Here is a 19,757-nt window from a genome sequence, read left to right as displayed (position 1 = left end):
GGTATATTATCGACTTAGGTTGTGATCTTGATAAATTGTATAAATTCCTCAAAGCCTTTGGGAGCACAATTTTAAACAATAAGCCCGCTTCTTATCGATTGTATTTGCATAAACTAGAAAAGACCTCATTTCCCGTGAGCCTTTGCTGGGATGCTGACGCAGCGCATGTTGAATCACATGACTTTACCTCTCAAAACAAATCCTTCCTGAGGAGAGAGTCCAGATGAGACGGATCACAAGCAACTTTGACACAATGTCCACACTGCAAACAGGTATGGTATTGTAGCTATAGTTGTATTTTTTTTGGTTGTTCTTGTTCAAAACACTTCTTTCTGAAGAGGTAGTGATAATCTTAACTTTAAATCCATGGTGAATTGCATGCAAGAAACCTGAATCTATGCATTGTCTGCAGATTTATTGAATTCCCAGTAAAGTAGAAGCTCTACATTTTAATCTTGAATAATCAAGGTATCCAGAGTATGTACTGTAAATACCTAATTATCATTATTTGCTCTATTTTCTTAATTTAAATCACTACAATTTATAAAACAAAATCTAAACTCATCAACAAGACTCATGAACAAGAATCATCAGTTATTTATGATTAATGAGACATGTGTAATGGTGTAAGTAACTAAGTAACCATTGCTATTGCACTTTGATGTTCCTCTTTAGGTCCTGTCTCTCCCACAGAAATGGCGTCCCGGCTTCCTGTCAAACTGACTGGGCTTGTTGCAGCCACATTCACCCCTCTCACGTCAGGAGGGTCTGTAAAGTGGTTTAGGGTTCTTTAAACTCTCACCCTGCAAAGAATTTAGATGTGTATGCGTCCGAGCGTCCCTTGACTCCCGTCCCTCTAGGAAAGAAAGGGAAATAATATGAATTGAGAAGTGGTATCTAACTGAATTTGGTCTTAAAATGCGTGGGCATGTTTAGCTCTGGAGACAATCATAACAATTTAAATTAATCGGACTCATTGAATCTAATTTAAGTGCCTTAATGACTGTATTGCTTTAACTCAAAACAGTGAACTGGACTTATCAGTGATCGGACCTTACGTCGTCTACCTGACAGAGCGGCAAGGTGTTCGGAACATTTTTGGTAAGTTCCTCCTTTGTTTAGTCCCTCCTCGTCTTTCACCAAGATTCAATACCTATCAACTAGTGAACGACTGAACAGTGAATGGTAAGCGTGCTGGTGTGTAGCTGTCCACGACCACTGGTGTACTGGGTTTTCCTTCCGCAGTGAATGGCACCACTGGGGAGGGCATGTCGCTCAGCGTGGAGGAGAGGAAGAGAACGGCAGCAGAGTGGTGTCTGAGAGCCAGGGGAAAGTGAGTCATTGTGTGGCTGTGTGTGTGTTTAATAAGAAACAGTACGTATAGTTTTCTGTGTTGCTTGTGGTCGGGATGTTTAGAAAAGTTAACCAATCGCCGCTGCGCTTGCTGAGTTGCACCAGTATTACTAGTCAGTAAAATGCGGTGGAAAAAATGTATGTGCATGTATTGATGGTAAACAATCTAAATAACGTTTTGCATTGCCACTATCATGCGTGTGCTTTTGCTTGTGTGTGTGTGTGTGTGTGTGTGTGTGTGTGTGTGTGTGTGTGTGTGTGTGTGTGTGTGTGTGTGTGTGTGTGTGTGTGTGTGTGTGTGTGCACGTGCGTTTTCCCCAGAATGGATAACGTGATTGTGCACGTAGGTTGTTTGAGTCTAAAAGATTCAAAGGATTTGGTGAGACATCATTTTTTCCCTGAAATGTACCCATTCACAAATCACTATTTGATATTGTGTCATCATCATCTTCATCATAATCATCATCAGCATCATAACTTATCAATACCACAGTTACTTCTGTCAGACTCATCTCTAAGGAAAAGGATATGGGCCACATGGGATTTTTTTGGAGTTCTGAGAGTTTGAATCAGAATTCTGAATTTAAAGCCAGAATTCTCGCTTTCAACTCAAAATTAAATCACATGTGGCCCATATCCTCTTCCATACATCTCCATCCCAATGTTATCATTTATATTTACCATATCACCATACCATTCAACCCTTACATTTTATTCTATAAACTAAGTTGACAAGTTAATGTTTCTTGCGTAAACCATCACTCATACAGCTTGCCTGTTTAATGGTGAATGTTTCTCATCCGGTTTGGGAATGTTAGTGACGTTAATGTTCCCCATAGGCTCACCATGCTGAGACCGCAGGAGCTGATGGAATAGGAGTGATATCTCCGTCCTTCTTCAAACCCAAAACCGCAGGTGTGTGGTCCAGGCAACTTGTATTAGTCGATCACAGTGGGCCTGCCACCTTCTCATATATATTTTGTGTACGTTCTTTCTGTAGATCAAATTTGATCAGCGCATGTAAATCAGTTTATTGTCGATGTATTTGAAGAACACGATTCATGTTTTTATTTGATTCCGTCCTTTTCTTGCAGACGCTCTGAGGTCTTACCTGAAGGAGGTTGCCTCGGCTGCCCCCACTCTGCCTTTATACTACTACCACCTCCCGGCCCTCACTGGCTCCAACCGTGAGAGCTTTCATCCGATCTTCTCCGTGGTCATTGGCCTGACGCCTCTCTATGTTCACAATGGCTCTTTTGTGTATGAAGTGTCTGAAGATCTGGGCGTTTCCCTCCGACAGTGCTCGCGTCGGACGTCTGTAAAGGCCTGGAGGCGCTCATTCCGACCTTCAGTGGCGTAAAGTTCAGTGGAACCGATCTGATGGACTTTGGACAGTGTGTCAGACACAGTCAGGCCGATCAGGCGCTCCTCTATGGCGTCGACGAGGTCAGTCTCTTCCACCTTGTTTATCTGTCGTACCGTGTGTGTGTCACCTAAAGATCTGCATTCTCTGACGACGTGTCTGATATTGACCCTCTGCCTGCCTGTGATTTGCTCCTAGCAACTGCTGGCCGCTCTCGCCTTTGGAGCCAACGGAGCAGTGGGCAGGTGTGTGTGTGGCAACCTGTCGCTACCTCGTTAGGCATAATTCATAGTCTCATAGTTTGAACGAAAAATGACGTTATCGTGGTCCTTGTGTGCGGTTCACGCAGAGCACACCTAATATGAAGCTTGTGGAAAGTGTGCATCCAGAGGTGCATTGCAGGCAGCACAACTGCGACTGTAAGGCCATGACTGTGTCGACGGCCCGCACATCATGGCACCGATGCGATGCATTCTATGGAAGATGGATGCTCCTGTCCAATGCATGGATCATGCATTGATGATAGCTTTATGTTTCATTTTGTTTTCATTATCTGTTCCCCGTTACACAGCTTGTATAACTATCTGGGTTCCCACTTCAACAAACTAATGATGGCGTTTGCTCAAGGGGACATCGTCGGGGCCAGAGCTCTGCAGGTATTACACCTGATCAAGGACCATACCGTCAAGCCCTATACTCCAGTGTTCTGCAGGGCCTCATGTACTAACGTCTAAGTGTCATTTTCTTACCAAACAGTTCAGTGTGCAAGACCTTCTCGCCTTTGCCTCTAAATACGGTACGACCTTTAAACACGTTCCGCCGGATCTATTATCTGTGTTATATCCTGTTTTCTACTCAGTGGTTCCTTTCCTAAATGAGCAGCACCACAGGGCTTGTACATCAAGATGCAAAGCTGCGACCGATACTCATCACATATTGAGAAGACTAAAGACGGATGTCGTACTGTAAAATCCTAAATCAACATAAATATACCATTACCTTGGTTAAAGAGTTCGTTTTTTTGCCCCGTCTCGCTTGAGGAATACAGGCCACATCAAACACAATGATGTATGTAAAGCGTCTTAGAGTACCATATTAAGCGCTATATATATTTTATTTATGATTATTATTATTATTATTATGTATCCCCATCATCAAAAAGGATTTCACGATTAATTATTAAACAATGTCCCAAAAAACATTACTCCAAGGTTCCAGAAACGGAGGTATGGATATGAGATAGCAATTAATGGGAGTGACTTAAGGCCTGTTCTGACATGTTTGTTGTTTTGGACTGTGCTCCACAGGCTTTGATGTCGCCGTGAACAAGCGGTTGATGAGTGACTTATCTGGACTGATCCTCGGACCTCCGAGACTGCCTTTAGTTCCGTGTCGTCCCGAGGTGGCTGCTGCTGTCGCACAAAAGTACCGCCAGATCTTTCCGGAACCTTGAGAGCTTTTAGAGTGACCAAAAAATGACCCTGCTGACGCTCTCCTGATTGCTTTGTTACCTGAGAAGTTACTATTATGTCCGGTTATTAGTTTAAACTAGAGCCTGACCGCTATATCGGTTGGCTGATTTTATCGGCCGATATTGGCCCGTCACAGATACAGTATATCGGTATTGGGGTATGTGTTTGCCGATTTGAAATGATATGGTGTCATATACTGTAGTGGATGAACCTCTAAACTGCACATCCGCACACTGATATCTATATTTTAAATATCGGACGATATATCTATCGGTTATCTTTTTACTCCCTAATATCAGTATCGGCCCTTAAAATCCATTATCGTCGGCTCTAGTTTAAACCCACTTAACTTTAACTACTTCAAATCATCCAATATGGCAGGACTTGTAATGCTTTTGGATCTTTTTTTACACAATTGTTTTTGTCATAATGTTACCTTTACGGTGCTTGATATATGAGACAAATCTGTTTTATTACGAGTTGATGATTTTCTTGCTAACAATGAAAAGGGGAATTACATTTTAAACAATTCAGTCAACCCTCTCATAAATAATTGAATAAAGTTTGATTTGGTACATCTTTTTTTTTGCTCTGTTTCAAACATCAATCAGTCATTATTCAGTACTTCTTTTTACATTTAATTTCAATTATTTAAAGTAAGCAAAGTAACGATACAGCCCTTACAATGTTACAAAAGGACTACTCTGATGTAATTTATGAGTTGCATTGAAAGCAAATTGAAAGCATTTGAATGCCTTATTAGACCTATACACTTAATAATTTGTTAACTGAGTGTACTTGAAAGAATGTGACAGACCTTTCATAACAGTAGTTAATGTCCTGCACCCGATTGAGAGCACAAACATGCTTATTTTAGGTACAAAACTTCCTCAATAACTTGCTTACAAATAATGTCAACAGCACCCCCTGCTGACGTGTATAAGCTACAGGCCTGTAACCGCCACAAAAAAAAAAAAACGTTTAGATATCTGCTGTTATTGTATCCCAGTGATCCAATGAATAAGAATACGCCTAATTTATGGCCACATTTTATTGTCTGTATAGTGAATATTAGTATTCTATATTCGTTTGATTAAACTAAGTATAGGCATGTGTAAAGAATATAATATAATGTATTATAAATAATATTATATTATATAACACGACATGATTATAGCATGATATAATTGGATTAAAAAATATTATATTATATGTTATAAAACAGAAACCGGTGCATACATTCCTCAAACCTTGTTTCTGAAGGACTAAAATATTTGCTTCATTCCAAAATAGATAGAATAAATAGAAAAAAATCCGTAACGTCACATTCATCAGGGGGAACCATAGTCACTGTCGTATGTTTAGCCGACGTAGTTCCCAGGTGCACTCCGCTAAGCGCTTGGGTTTCCGGCCAGCTCAGCGCGTCAGTGTACTGTAGTGTTGTCAATCTGCCGACTGTCAGATCATCGGAGGTGTTTCTACCTGTAACTGTATCGGTGTATATTCTCTAAAATGGTGCTGCTGACCATGATCGCCCGGCTGGCGGACGGCCTGCCGCTGGCCGCTTCCATGCAGGAAGACGAGCAGGTTGGTTAATTTTGATCAGATATCCTCATATTGTTCATTTTCTGCTGCTGCTCCTTTCGGATTCGGATCGATATTGGCTAGATGTCGACTCCCTGGTTATGTCAGCAGCTGCTTACGAGCTGCTTAGCTTCTGCTGGCTTTTTATACATGATGCTGTATCATAGACCAGCCTAGTTTTCGTAACGTCACTGATATAACGTTATATTAAATATTTAAATATCTGAAATGACCCTAGTGGCCAGTGACCAGCTGTGATGATGTGTACAATCCGGCTGCCCGTTGAACGGGGCGGTTCTATTCTCTTTGGTTATTGATAGCATTCCAATCGTCTCAATTTAATGTGAAATATGATCTAGGACCTGATATAGATTAAAATCAAATCTACAATCGGTTTTCTCATTCCTCCAAAAAGCACATCTTAAAGGTTCCCATCTCAGTTGTTTGCAGTGAGGATGCTGATCATTAGGTCGAAAGATGTCCCACTGACCTAGTTTTGAGCTGCTTTCTCATATTTGTAAACAACCTACAAATATAAAATCTAACCTATTTCCCCCACTCTCTCATTTGCGCTCTCGAAGGGAAGTGAAAAGGTTTGTTTGCTGCTCCAACAGCTTATAGGCCTATAAGCATGCGATGCATGTGTTTATTCACGTGTGTCTGTGATGCATCAGTGCTGTGATGACTCCATTGTGTGACAGCTTTGCATAGACACAAGAAACTACCATAGCATAGACAAACGCACACCTACCGTCTGTCGTGGGTGAAGCTGAAGCTTTTGTTCTGGGTAGCAACAGTAAGGATGATATTACACTGACCAAAGAAACTTCACCAACCAAAATCTGCAAGGCCGATGGCAATTGACACACTTAGAATGGTAAAAGCATTGTCTTATTAGCCCCAGCATTACTATTCAATTGTCCTTCTCTATAACTTGTAGAACTCTGAGTGAAAGGCTTCTGAGTGAATGTGCCGTTGTTGTGTGTGGAGTGTGCTTACTGCATATCGTGGGTGGCTGTTACAGTGTTGGTAACCTTTGTGTCTGTCGCTTTGCGCATCCAGCTGGGCCGAGACCTCCAGCAGTACCAGAGTCAGGCCAAACAGCTCTTCCGGAAACTCAACGAGCAGAGTCCTTCACGCTGTACTTTAGAGGCTGGCTCCATGTGCTTCCAGTGAGTAGCTTTCACTAATTTCTGGAACAGGCATCACATAAGCAAAGCAACAATGTAAAGTACTAATGAACCGTTACCTTTTCCTCTTGCAGCTAGCTATAAGTGTTATCAAAGTATGTGACTAAATCGGCTAAAAGTGTGTAATGGAAAAAATGACTTCCAATGTAACTAGCATCACTCCTTCAGGTCACATAACTTTTCGGTTAACAATTGTGTTTGTGCTATTCGTCTCTCCCTCTCTCTCCCTCTCCCTCTCTCCCTCTCTCCCTTTCTCCAGTTACGTTATAGAGAAAGGAGTGGTCTACTTGGTGCTGTGTGAAGCTGGATTTCCCAAGAAGCTGGCCTTTGCGTATTTAGAAGATCTTCAGACAGAGTTTAATGAGCAGCATGGAAAGAAAGTTCAGACAGTGTCCAGGCCGTACTCCTTCATTGAGTTTGGTGAGAGAGGAGCCGAAGAGTACATTATATGCATACAATGAACCCAAACTAAATTTTGTTCTGATATTAATACCACAAATAACAATAATAATAAATATTAATAAAATGAATATTAGGGGCACCATAATGTAACATATCCCTTTATGAATCTAGATTTATTCATTTGTACACTTCAAACACATCGTGGTCCCACTATGTTTGGACGGTAGAGTGCAGTGGACTGGGACGACTAAGGATGTGATGATGATGGGGGTTATTTGAGTTTGTCGGCGGGGTCCTCATGGCCTACCTTCCCCCCTCCCCGCAGACACGTACATCCAGAAGACCAAGAAGTCGTACATCGACAGCCGAGCCAGGAGGAACCTGGGCAACATCAACACCGAGCTGCAGGACGTCCAGAGGATCATGGTGGCCAACATCGAGGAGGTTCTCCAGCGAGGAGAGGCCCTGTCTGGTGAGCAGCTGCCCCCCCCCCCACACACACACACACACACACACACATACACATCCTCATCTATCTGGGTCAAACTGAAGAGACCCCCAGTTCTGACCCATGCATAATGGACGCCAGGGAGACACAAGTCAACCCCGTTAGCTGATGGAAAAGCTCCTAACCCACATAGATAAGGGCAAGTTCTGCGTAATGAGAATTATGGTCTTAGTAAATGCATTTATGTTCGTTCTTCCTCACTTTTCTCTCACCCCTCCGATATCTCTTCCTCTCCTTCGCTTCCCTCGTTCTCTCTTTCACCATCCCCGCCTCTCCTATTCTCTCTCTGCCCTCCTCCCCCTCTCCTTCTCCCCCCCCCCCCCCCCCCGCCTCCCCCACAGCGCTTGACTCCAAGGCAAGCAACCTGTCCAGCCTGTCGAAGAAGTACCGCAGCGACGCCAAGTACCTGAACACGCGCTCCACCTACGCCAAGCTGGCGGCCGGCGGCGTCTTCTTCATCATGCTCATCGTCTACGTGCGCTTCTGGTGGCTCTAGGGCCCCCTGGCGTTCAGATGCATGAGAGAGGAAACGTGGGATGGAAAGATTCAGTCGACAGCGGGGGGAGGGGGTGGCTCTCTCCCCCCGCTGTTAAATATAAGCTCCCCCCCCCCCATCCCCATCCCCGCCTTTAAAAAGACTTTGAGACCCTCCCACCCACAATGATAATGATAAGTTCTGAAGTTAAACTCAATAACCCAGAAATCCTCTGTAGTTTGACATATGAAGTGTATGTGTGTGTGTGTGTGTGTGTGTGTGTGTGTGTGCGTGTGCGCGTGTGTGTGTATGTTTGCATGCGTGCGTGTGTGTCGGATCAGTTGGGTAAGAATAGGCCAGTCATTGCGTTAAAGACAACACATTTCTTTCGGGGTCGGTGTATTTCCGGAGTTTTGTGAGAACAGCTCTATTCTTCAAATTGAATCGTGTACAGCTGGAATATAGAAAGGGATCAAGGATGAGGATGGTGTTCTGATCCTGCTGAGATCAACTGGTTTCTTGTAATACTGATATTAAGGTTTATTTGTAATTGCTAGGTAGGACTGGGAAAAAGATAAATACCAATAACAAAACTTTTAGAAGACAAAACGTATTCTTACTCTCGCACACTAGCTAAGAATAGCGTCTGCACTAAATGCTCTTAGGTCTAATTCACAGTTTACGCATGAGAAAACCACGATATTATTGGGCAAAATCAAGTTTCAGCATTTGTTAAGAAGCTGGTTTCTGCTGTTGGTAGGATAGAGCGACTTTTGTCTTATTTCCGTTTTCCTTGGCTTTCTCCAAAATAAATCAATTTGCACAGAAGTGTTTCCTTCTTTTGTTGTCATTTTTCACATAAGACCATCATTTACTTTCCTAGTTGTTTACGTGAAGAGCTTTGTAATGGACACCATGGACTTTTGAAAACATTGAGTAAAATCTGGCAACATATGCTATTTACACAAATATATAGGCCATATGAAAGCTGAGACTCAAAGGAGTCCAATGGAATAAGCCTCATCATTTTGTGACCTTATTTTTGTGAGCTCACATCTAGTTCATCAAGCTTATTGCGTTGAACTAGATGTGGAGGAATAACGTAAATAACTTACTTTTCCAAGTTACTACTCACACACACACACAGAACAGCTCAACTATTCTATATTTTATCTAAAATGTATTCAAACTTGGATCAAATTAGCTATTGGTTTAACTCTTCACCTAATTTGTTTCGCACCATTTAATTTAATTTTAAATGGTGCGCATGTGGACATTTTTTACTCCATTTAGACTCTGTTCAAATCCCTTCACTTGATTTAATCCATTTTAAATGTCTTTGTCTGAAACTATGTGGCTTTACTAAAAACGGATTCTTCAACAGTATTCACCACATTTTCTGCAGGAAATTCATTTTCTAATATTGATATGTTGCATAATATATATTTACATAATAATAAAAGCAACAACAATAACGATACTAAGGGTCAGAATTGAAAATTATTGACATTTTATTGTTCAATTTCAACCAGCAAAAGACAACTGAACTAACCATAATTTCCCTATGAACATACACAAAGATGATGAGGCTTAGTTGTTGACTTTGGAGACAACTCTTAAGCTTTCAGAAAGAAAATCTGATGAACTCTGCATTTGGGAGTGGCAATAAATGGCAGTGAATGGTCATTACAATTTAAAAACAAATAAACCTGATTAATAAAATGGACACACACATAATAATGATTAGTTGATTATGTTTTTCCATCTTTTCAGCAACAAATTAATGATTTAAAGTTAGTAACTAGTAACTTTTTCATTTCAACATCCCATATTTGTTAAAATTTAAGTAGGAAGATCAACACTTATTGGTTTGAACTTGGAGAGCTATATTTGAACCTGCTCTTCTGGCGTTAAATATTACATTATCTCTGATCACCCTTTTTTGGGGGGGGGGGGGTTCTAGAAAAAAAATCAGCACCTCACCCCTGTAAGTGCCTCTGACTTCAATAGCAGAGGGAATACATGATGATGCCATGTGATCTATAGTGTCATCATGAGTGCATCAGATACAAGCTAATTGATATTATACATAGGCTCGTACCAAGGTACAAACCACAAGGCAGTAGTCAAATGAACACATAAAGCTGGCAGAATGTTTTACAATCACCACCGATGCTGCATCTGGGAAACACAGGAGAATCAAAACCCTTTTTTCATTGCGTTGGACAATGTCTGCCGTGTAGCTGTGTGTCGTTAAAGGCATTGGTGCCAGCCACCAGCCAGGTCCAGCAGGGACCCGGCTGCTTCCTGGGCCTCTGCGTCCAGCTGGAGGATCTCCACCGACTCCAGGTCCAGCTCGGCCTCCCCGGGCAGCACCAGGTACTGGTACTGGTGGCACTGGTAGTAGTGGAGCTCGATGTAGCCGCTGTCGGACAGGGGGTCCTTCTCCATCTCCCCGCTGCCCTCCTCCTCCTCCTCCTCCTCCTCCTCCTCCTCCACAGACTCCATGGTGACCAGCTCCTCGTGGTCGGGGGTCAGAGCGCCGGAGGAGTTCTCAAAGAGCGTCGGGTTGTCGGAGGTCAGGATGTGGGACGACGGGGCGGACAGGAGGAGGGACTGGGAGAGGGAATCTGCAGCACGAGAAAAGGGGGAAATTCGAATTGGAAACGATTCGACGAGTGCATGTTTTTTTTCCCGTGTAAGGCCCAATAAAACCCAAACAAAAGAGCAGAGGGACAAAGACTAGTCTAGGGCCTAAGTCTGGGGCCGTCGGTTGCCAAGGTTAGAAAAGGTTGTTGCTATGGAAACGGAACACAAACACACCAACCATGTTACATGCTGAGAGAGAGCGACCATAAAGGAAACATCCGGGCGGTAAAAGTCAAAGAGGGGCGTCTCCCTGTTGACGTACCGGCCTAAAAAGAATTCAGATGAACGGTAGTAAGTAGAACCAGGCATTCCTTACCAGAAATGTCCACAGAATCGCACACCATAGAAGTCCCATAGTCAGCTCCTTCCAACCTGGTGGACAGAAAGCCACACAGCCGCAATTAACACCTTCTAGATTAAAATAAAACAATAATACACTTGCAATATTGTTACAATATAATTAGGAGGTTGACAGTTCATTCGCACTTTATTTGTACAAACATACATTCAACCAAATATTTTCTGGACCAATGTACTCGGGAACTTCACGCTGTGTAATGAATAACCGTGACTAAAACCACAGCATGGTTAACAGAGTGAACAGAGTTAATGTTCACAGTGGGGGCTGCACAGGCACTCATGGATGAAGTTAGGCTCGTGCTCACAGGCCCGGCACGCTGAGCAGATTGCTGTTGGTGCTGTGGTAGTGATGGGTCTTCTTCAACACCTCCAGCAGGGCGGCTCGGTACTCTGGACACACGCACCACAGAGACCCCTTCCCTACTGACTGGAACACACAGGACACTCGTTTTGTTAGCGACAGCGGTTAGATTACAAAACCCAAAGCTGTCTTCTGTAAAGTCAGCCAGACAGAGTTAGCTTGAAGGATGGTTCCACATGTGACAGTCGGCAGCTACCTGGCTTTTGTCCCGCTGAATCCTCCGGAAGCTCTTGCTCAGAGACAGATTGTGGCGGACAGAGTTCCGCCAGCCTCCGGCGGCGGTCCCGTAGTACGGAAAGCTGTTGACGATCCACTCGTAGATCCCTTTCACCGGGAGCAACTTGTTGGGCGAGTCTTCTATCGCCATGAAGATCAGACTGCTGAACGAGTAGGGGGGCTTGTTCAAGGTGGGGGAGAGAGATTCAGCCGACAAGGCCCGAGGCGTCTCCGGCTGTTTTGAGAGCAGGCTGATCTTGGGCAGCGGCTGGAGGGGGAGCAGGTTGCTTCCCCTCTGATGCAGCCAGCTCAGACAGGTGAGGTCGTCCTGGTCTGATGAGTAGGCGGAGCTATGGCAGTGTGCATTGTGTTCATCTGAGCAGTGGGAGAATGAGTTAGAGAGAGGGGAGGACTGGGTGGATTCTAGGGTCGTGGGAGAAAGGGAAGAGGGGGATGGGGGAAAGGAAAGAGGGGAGAGAGGGAGTAGGATGTGACCATTGGAGGAGGTCTGCGGGGAATAGAGAGGTTGTGATCCAGCAAGAGTGGCTGTGTGAGATGGAATTGTGTCAGACTCAGAACTAGCCTCCATCGTGCTCCTGGTGCTGAAAGCACTTGCTCACGCAGTTGTAACCCTGTGGGAATATGAAAAAGATTCAATATTTATGCGATAGTACAAATGGAGCCCTTGGTTATAAGTATGCCCTATTATGACCCCCTCCCTCCCATGATCATTTCATTATTTCACATCAAAAACAGAAATTAACATATGCCTGCTTTGAAGTTGAAATGTATACTCCGTGTCCCTGAAAGTGAATTATAATATGTTCAAAGTCTGCATCTGCAAATAAGCGGCCGGCCAGCGCCCTCAAGTTTAAAATGTTTCCAGAACAGGTTGATGGTTGACAACAAATGGTGGGACAGGCGACTCAAGTAACTTCAACCTAGGTTAACAACCTATCTAGACGTATTCACAATCGTGGGTTACCCGTGTAGACATTTTAATTGAGGCTTTAACGTTGCGTGTTACAAATGCATTTATAAACACGCGTCAAGGCAATAGCATAAGGCACATGTTTCTAATATGGAGCTCAATGGGAAAATGGCGCTGCAATATAAAGTTACATTTCGTCCGCCTTTTGCGATCACCTGGTGAACTCTGTTTAAAAAAAAGTGAACGAATATAATCGTGAAAGTTACCTACCAAATACTGTCCCACGGCACAGGCAAATATCTTTAAAGCATCGTTTTGTTCAAGTTAAAAGATAAAATCTGCTAATTAAAGATAGGTAGCCTTATAGCAGTTCCACATTGACATTCCACGCTCCGTGTAGGTTCGGTGCCTTCGGTCCTGTGTATCCATGGAGACCAAAAGGACGCTTTGCCGGTTACACGCACGATGCGCGTCCGTGTGGATATCTTGACAGTTGGGTATGCTTTCCATTAGCTTCTTTCTCTACCTCTGACATCTCGGTGTTTTAATAAAAGGTAAAGCCACAATAAGTGCGATATTGTAAGTGACGCCTTTTTTGAGATATATATATATATATACAGTATATATATATATATATATATATATATATATATATATATATATATATATATATATATATACACACACAAAAGCTTGAGCTCGGTTAAAGTGAATGCTTACAATTAAATAGGTCGTTGTTTATTTTAGAGAAAAATAAAGACTGACCATACCGTTCTTGATGAATAAAACTAATACCTAAGACAAAATATCAGACGGTTTTGATTATGAAGATGTGAAAACGATACTCAGATAATGTGTGTATATTGTGAGGGCGGGGTTCCTGGTATTGTGAATACCAGAAACCACTGTTTGACTACAAATGTATAAATATTTGATAAATCATAAAGGAGAATATGTAATTATACATCTTTGAAAACTCATAATGAAAGTATTTTTCATTTAAATGCTGTTGATCGAAAAGTATGCACTTTCCAGTGAAGAACCCGTTAAAAAAAATGCTTTTCGAAGGCAATATTAATTTACTGTGCTGGTAAATCATTGGAAATGCTACCAACGCCTCAAACAAGCTCACAAGAAGCTTAAATTACAAGTTGACATGAAAGCATTAATAGCAGGTGTATTACATTTTGAATGTATATTTCTTAATGGCCTAACAGGGGTCTCTTTAGATCCAGCACGATTAGACTTTGTTGTGATCTGCCCCTTATTGTCACCTGACCAGGTGCGAGGACAGCCGATAGATGGAGAACATTATACAGTATAGAGATCGTGAGCATGAGCAAGAAATCACGTGATACCGTGTTGGACCACTAGATGGAGTACTTAACTCGTATTTATAGTTCTATTTTTGCAACGCAAATATACCAAACAAAAATAACTTTGATGCGTTTGTTGAGCTCAGAATCTTGGTGTTGCAGTTAGCGATCCAAATTGTCACTATAGGTTACTGCTAAAGCGTAAAGGAGAAATTAAAAAATATGTATAAATAATTGTCCACTAACAAATACAGATTAACCTTAGTGATGTTTATCAAGTAATGTGTGCTAGATTTGAACAGGAAATGATAGAGCAGACAGAAGATTCAGCGGAAGGTTTTCAGTGCACAGACCACAGAGCGCACAGTGACCTTTTCACCTTGAGAGGGAAGTGAAAACGTGTAAAATGATATAGCCTACCACAAGACTTGATTTTGAAGTCGAACAAACATACATTCAAATGTCATCTGAAATATCTCAGTATAAACTTCTGACTTAGGTAGGGTGTGTAAACATTTTCACAAAGCAAATGATATTATTTTAACCGCTAAAATAGGCCCTATTGATAGTTGGCTTTTCTCTCCAGACAACTACAATGTCTGTCACATACAAGAATGTAATTGTTTTTTTTAAATACATTCATTATGTGGTCTAATGCTGCGGAAAAAACACATGGTTCTGCATATGTGTGTGTGTGTGTGTGTGTGTGTGTGTGTGTGTGTGTGTGTGTGTGTGTGTGTGTGTGTGTGTGTGTGTGTGTGTGTGTGTGTGTGTGTGTGCACGCGCGCGCGTGTGTTTGTGTCTGTGTGTTTGAGTGTGTGTGTGTCTGCTCTCGTTGCCCTCGCCCCCTCCTCTCTCCGTTGCAGGTTGCCATAGCAGCAGGGAGTGCGTGACAGTCATGTGAACAAGAAACTGATTGGATTAAAATACTTTGTGTGATCAGGAGTGTGCACATACACACACTCCTCCCCCCCCCCTCCCCACACACACACACACACACACACAACTTATGCTATTCCCATGCAGGCTGCTCAGTAAAGTCGTTTATTCATTTCCCATAAAAAAGTCTAAAAGGTCAAAGCTTTACTTATGGGATTGCACCAATCTAACAATATAAGTCATCAATGTGTAGACCACGACCACACACTACACACTTCACTACTCTCACAACCCCGATCCTGTACTCTATGACTAAAGTTCCTTCCCCACTCCTTTCCTTTCTCCTACTCGAATCGAGGCAAGAACACAAATGAAATCACGCCAAACCCCAAATCCACCAAAACACGCCATGGATGGAATTTTATTCGCAGTGATCGGCCGTTGGGGAGGATTCTCAGGAGGACTTTATATCAGGGATACAGTAACTCAATACCTCTGAGCCAAACGCAGGACACAGCATGCTCGCTTGCAAATGATTCGTTTCCTTCCCTTTTCTGTCCGCTGTGCCCTTACAGATCTGATCACACCAGTGAAAGAGCACGTTGTTGACGCTAACAGTTTGGGAAGGTTGTAGCACCTACACCCCCTGCCGCAGAATACAGTCTGCTGGCTGTATGGCTAATTATGGTCGGGGGGGGCGATGGTGTATTATGGGATGGATGTGTTGTTGTGTGAGGGCCAGATTGTCTGGCCTCGAACGGTATGTATCCATCCCAGAGAAATGTGAAACAAATCTAAAAAATCCACTTAATATAGAAACATGGTGAATCCAAGTTTTAGTTATAGGCTGGTTTTAACCACAATACGTTTTAATGACCTTTTTTTTAAAGTAAATAATAGGCTTTATGATACTAAACGCATCACGTGTAAGCAGTTTTTGAACCATTTTGGTGTTGGTTGTTGTGGGACGTTTACCACAATAAGTTTCGCTCGCTCTGGCCCTATAATTCCCTCCGATCCTTTGCCATGGGTCTGGGAGCTGTTAAAAGACCAAACATATTGGGTAGCAGCATTCCAATGCTGCTTACAGCTGCGATAAACACCAAGAAGAATGTAACTGCTTTTTAAATTCAGGCAAAAAATGATTCAATTCAAGCTAAACAATTTTTTTAATCCACGCTAAAAAATTCATTCAACTGATTCTCCTCTAACTTAAATTCTGCTATAACTTAAAGCGTTTCTTATTTTTTGTAGCTTTAAATGTTTTAAATGTCTATTTTCTACATATGTCTCGAGTGTTTTGCGTTTTTCCTTTCTTTGTGTAAAGTACTCTTCGAGGCAATCCTGATGATGATCATCCTTAAATGTCCGACCTCCCCTCCTCATCCACCTCGCCCTCAAGGCACCACTCTGTGTGTCTTCTCATCCCTCGTCACCTCTCACACATCCTCACCCTCCAATCAGAGCAAGGGACAGGACAGGGACGGCAGCTGTATGGCAGCGGAGAGAGGAGTAATAAATGGCAGAAGGCCCAAAAGGGGAAGTCAGGGACCTGGAGTGAGTTATTGCCCCCTACGTACACACAGGGTCCTGGGAACGGGAAGCTTCTCACAGGGAGGAGAGTGTGGATAGAGTGCAGGGCGTCTGCCTCGAGGCCTCAACCTGTTCCTGCTTTTATCACGCTGTCCCTCAGCAACGCAATTATCCTCCCAGATGCTGATGCTGGCCGGTCATAACGATGCATAGTTATATTTGGAAAAGGGCAAATCTTTGACTCTGTTATAAAACATAAAAGTAATAAAACATTCATTTTATCCCTACAGCGTGTATTTACCAGAGGCACTGTTTGACCAACACACACAAACATGCGTACACACACACGCACACACACACACACACACACACACACACACACACACACACACACACACACACACACACACACACACACACACACACACACACACACACACACACACACACACACACACAGACACTCACACATAGGGATTTAAGGATTTGGAGGGGTTTAAAACTTTTAACAAGCAGACCCCCTCTTTTGGGGTGCCCAACGCCGAGGGTGGGCTGCCACCCACACGGCTCCACTGCCTCCTGTGGTCTCCATAGGGTGCTGGCTGTGCAACACCCTAAGGTGGAAGGGGGTCCTCCAGGTAGACCTTCAATGAAGTTGAGGCTCTGTGACTAGAAATATATCTCCTTACAATTACAATGGCCTTAAGACATTTACAAAAACTAACCAGTGGGTCAATCCTTCCCCGTCATTACTGGGAAAGATGTTTTGAAGAAGTGCAAGCAATCTCTTTTAAATGTACACATTATTGGGTTCTTGAGTGCAACACTGGTTTATTAATAACCCTGTGGAAAATGCTTGCAGATGGCTCGCCGTCTGGTTCCTGTTGGGGGACGGGGGACGGTGAGGTGTGAATACCTGCCATGTCTGCGTCGTGAATTAGGGATACAATTAACCCTTGAGAGGATTCGTGCCAGGGAAACTTGTTTTACACTTTTAGCTACGTGAGCCTCCCATACACCACCAGACCGGATCCAATGTCTCAAGCATATGGATATTAATACACACAATTAAAACGCAACATATCTAGTATCACCAAAGAGCGCAACATGCAAACAAAACTTGGTATATTTAAACTTTTAGCATTCACACGTCTCTGTTAATGATAATCAACAAATAAGCTCTTCAGCGGCGATGTCGTACCGGATAACGCGCGGGTCACGTGATACCACTTTCCCTCGGCATTCCTCGGATGGCTGTATACAGCGGGCCCCCGGGGGCAGGATACAAACGGAGGTGTGCTAATGCATAGGCTGCTGCATGCACACATGGAGGAGCATTGCACGCATTCAGAACACGGAGTGCCTTGGATGTTTGACTCCCCCCCCCCCCTCCTACAGACCACCCACAGACCACCCACACGTTTAAATGACTGCACATGCAACACATACACTACGCCTTTACCATCTTACGGCTTGTGACTTACAGAGGTAAAGGGCTGACCCTGAATGCTTTCTCGCCAGTCGATGCAACCCCCTCACATTGACTCTCACTTCTCTGGGAAACCTTGACCTCAGGGGCTCAGCAGTGATTGAAAGTGGCCAGGGGCCAGGTGCCTCCTCTGCCCTGTGAAGAGATCACGTCTAACACAGGGGGGGACATCACAGAGACACAGAGGACGGGCTGCCGACGGGACCCATGCAGGTCATGTCGACAGGCTCACGTCGGAGGATGGCGTTGTCTTGGGCATGCTTTGAGAGGGACCGGCCCCCTCTGTCCTCCATCGATGCTACGGCGATGTTTATCTAACACGCTTCCACCGACAGGGGCAGGGACGCAGGGAAACCTTTAACTATGGATTCCCAGGGACACCGGTCGCTACGCACAGCTATAAATTGTCTGTCTAACAAAATAGCCATGGCTGAGTCAATAAGAGATAGGAACGTGTCTACTTTATTGTACTAGCTTCGCTACGTGGGACGCTTCCATGCACATTGTTGTTTACCATTTTTTAAAGAGATAAGGCTTTTCATTGACGTGTTCTTTGTTGAACGATAAGGACAATCAGGATGAGGGAAATTGAGATTGATGAGGCTGCGAATGATTAGTGTATTTCAGAAATAGATAAAAGCTTCCAGATTTGTAATAGCACACACCTGTGTGTGTGTGTGAGTGTGAGTGTGTGTGTGTGTGTGTGTGTGAGTGTGTGTCCGTGTGTGTGTGTGTGAGTGTGTGTGTGCGTGTGTGTTCGCGCGTGTGTGTGTGCGTGCGTGCGTGCGTGCGTACGTGTGTATACACACGTACGCACGCATTGTGCATACATGCACAATCTGCACAACCATGCACAACCTTGCAACTCTCCGTTGAGGAACTCTCTAGTCTATGGTATAGTTGTTGTTCTGTGTTCTGACTCCAACACACGCTAAGCACACCCAAAGTACACATCGTGACACACCTGCATATTTAGATGCCCCCCCCCCCCAGTTGGATGCTTGATGAGGATCACATCCTCAGGTTCTTGGGTCGCACACAGACCGCCTGCCGGCCCTGGCTCATGTGAAACCCCATACGTCAGATGTGTTACCGATGACTTCATGAACAGGCAGGGGAGGCGAAGGTGCTGCCGTGTGTGCGTTTAACCCCGCGAGAGTCGCTCTGACGGGGGCGTCCTTTTCCCACAGCGCAGTATAAATAGCCCGGCGTTGTGGGGGGGGAGGGGGGGGGGGCACAGGGGCGCTCGAGGGGGGCTCGGGGGAGGGCTCGCATCCACACACACACACACACACACACACACACACACACACACACACACACACACACACACACACACACACACACACACACACACACACACACACACACACACACACACACAACAGCACATTCCTGTCCACCTGGCCTGCCAGGACCCTTGGTCACCTTACAGCATGTACGCACATGCCCATTCACACACACTCCCCCTCACAGACACACACACACACACACACAAACACACACAGACACAGACAGACACACACACACAGAATCACACGCACACAGAATCACACTCAAACACACACACACACACACACACACACACACACACAGACAGACACACACACACAGAATCACACACACACACACACACACACACACACACACACACACACACACACACACACACACAC

The 19,757-nt window shown here is 44.0% G+C and overlaps 3 protein-coding genes across 3 annotated transcripts; 2 read left to right on the top strand and 1 right to left on the bottom strand.

The window, feature by feature from the left end:
- Positions 1 to 166: 166 nt before the first annotated feature.
- npl (N-acetylneuraminate pyruvate lyase (dihydrodipicolinate synthase)) lies at positions 167 to 4,791 on the top strand. The gene is made up of 12 exons (XM_056604720.1): positions 167 to 272; positions 676 to 766; positions 1,028 to 1,101; positions 1,246 to 1,333; positions 1,675 to 1,732; positions 2,193 to 2,268; positions 2,448 to 2,540; positions 2,654 to 2,799; positions 2,915 to 2,961; positions 3,288 to 3,372; positions 3,473 to 3,512; positions 4,024 to 4,791. The coding sequence occupies exons 1-12, from the start codon at positions 224 to 226 to the stop codon at positions 4,167 to 4,169; spliced, it is 993 nt and encodes a 330-aa protein (XP_056460695.1). The 5' UTR covers positions 167 to 223; the 3' UTR covers positions 4,170 to 4,791.
- A 709-nt stretch (positions 4,792 to 5,500) lies between these two features.
- On the top strand, positions 5,501 to 9,196 carry sec22bb (SEC22 homolog B, vesicle trafficking protein b). Its single transcript, XM_056604752.1, has 5 exons — positions 5,501 to 5,775; positions 6,835 to 6,944; positions 7,222 to 7,382; positions 7,690 to 7,836; positions 8,214 to 9,196. The coding sequence occupies exons 1-5, from the start codon at positions 5,701 to 5,703 to the stop codon at positions 8,366 to 8,368; spliced, it is 648 nt and encodes a 215-aa protein (XP_056460727.1). The 5' UTR covers positions 5,501 to 5,700; the 3' UTR covers positions 8,369 to 9,196.
- Positions 9,197 to 9,869: 673 nt separating this feature from the next.
- Positions 9,870 to 13,264, bottom strand: LOC130393946 (forkhead box protein N2-like). The gene is made up of 5 exons (XM_056604718.1): positions 13,135 to 13,264; positions 11,914 to 12,565; positions 11,662 to 11,783; positions 11,313 to 11,368; positions 9,870 to 10,977 (listed from the first exon to the last, which is right to left on the bottom strand). The coding sequence occupies exons 2-5, from the start codon at positions 12,520 to 12,522 to the stop codon at positions 10,601 to 10,603; spliced, it is 1,164 nt and encodes a 387-aa protein (XP_056460693.1). The 5' UTR covers positions 12,523 to 12,565; positions 13,135 to 13,264; the 3' UTR covers positions 9,870 to 10,600.
- Positions 13,265 to 19,757: the final 6,493 nt, after the last annotated feature.

Source organism: Gadus chalcogrammus, chromosome 12, assembly GCF_026213295.1.
Source record: "Gadus chalcogrammus isolate NIFS_2021 chromosome 12, NIFS_Gcha_1.0, whole genome shotgun sequence".
Taxonomy (NCBI): domain Eukaryota; kingdom Metazoa; phylum Chordata; class Actinopteri; order Gadiformes; family Gadidae; genus Gadus; species Gadus chalcogrammus.
Note: the sequence above shows the minus strand (reverse complement) of the source record. Positions and strands in the feature narration are given on the sequence as shown.

What these genes read in the sequence shown, in the direction of transcription:
- npl (XM_056604720.1), top strand. Translation starts at nt 224, where the DNA reads ATGAGACGGATCACAAGCAACTTTGACACAATGTCCACACTGCAAACA. An exon ending in CTTCAAACCCAAAACCGCAG is followed by an intron (nt 2,269 to 2,447) that starts GTGTGTGGTCCA and finishes CTTTTCTTGCAG; the next exon opens with ACGCTCTGAGGTCTTACCTG. An exon ending in TCGGGGCCAGAGCTCTGCAG is followed by an intron (nt 3,373 to 3,472) that starts GTATTACACCTG and finishes CTTACCAAACAG; the next exon opens with TTCAGTGTGCAAGACCTTCT.
- sec22bb (XM_056604752.1), top strand. Translation starts at nt 5,701, where the DNA reads ATGGTGCTGCTGACCATGATCGCCCGGCTGGCGGACGGCCTGCCGCTG. An exon ending in GTACTCCTTCATTGAGTTTG is followed by an intron (nt 7,383 to 7,689) that starts GTGAGAGAGGAG and finishes CCCTCCCCGCAG; the next exon opens with ACACGTACATCCAGAAGACC. An exon ending in GCGAGGAGAGGCCCTGTCTG is followed by an intron (nt 7,837 to 8,213) that starts GTGAGCAGCTGC and finishes CCTCCCCCACAG; the next exon opens with CGCTTGACTCCAAGGCAAGC.
- LOC130393946 (XM_056604718.1), bottom strand. Translation starts at nt 12,522, where the DNA reads ATGGAGGCTAGTTCTGAGTCTGACACAATTCCATCTCACACAGCCACT. An exon ending in TTCAGCGGGACAAAAGCCAG is followed by an intron (nt 11,784 to 11,913) that starts GTAGCTGCCGAC and finishes TGTGTGTTCCAG; the next exon opens with TCAGTAGGGAAGGGGTCTCT. An exon ending in CTGCTCAGCGTGCCGGGCCT is followed by an intron (nt 11,369 to 11,661) that starts GTGAGCACGAGC and finishes TCTGTCCACCAG; the next exon opens with GTTGGAAGGAGCTGACTATG.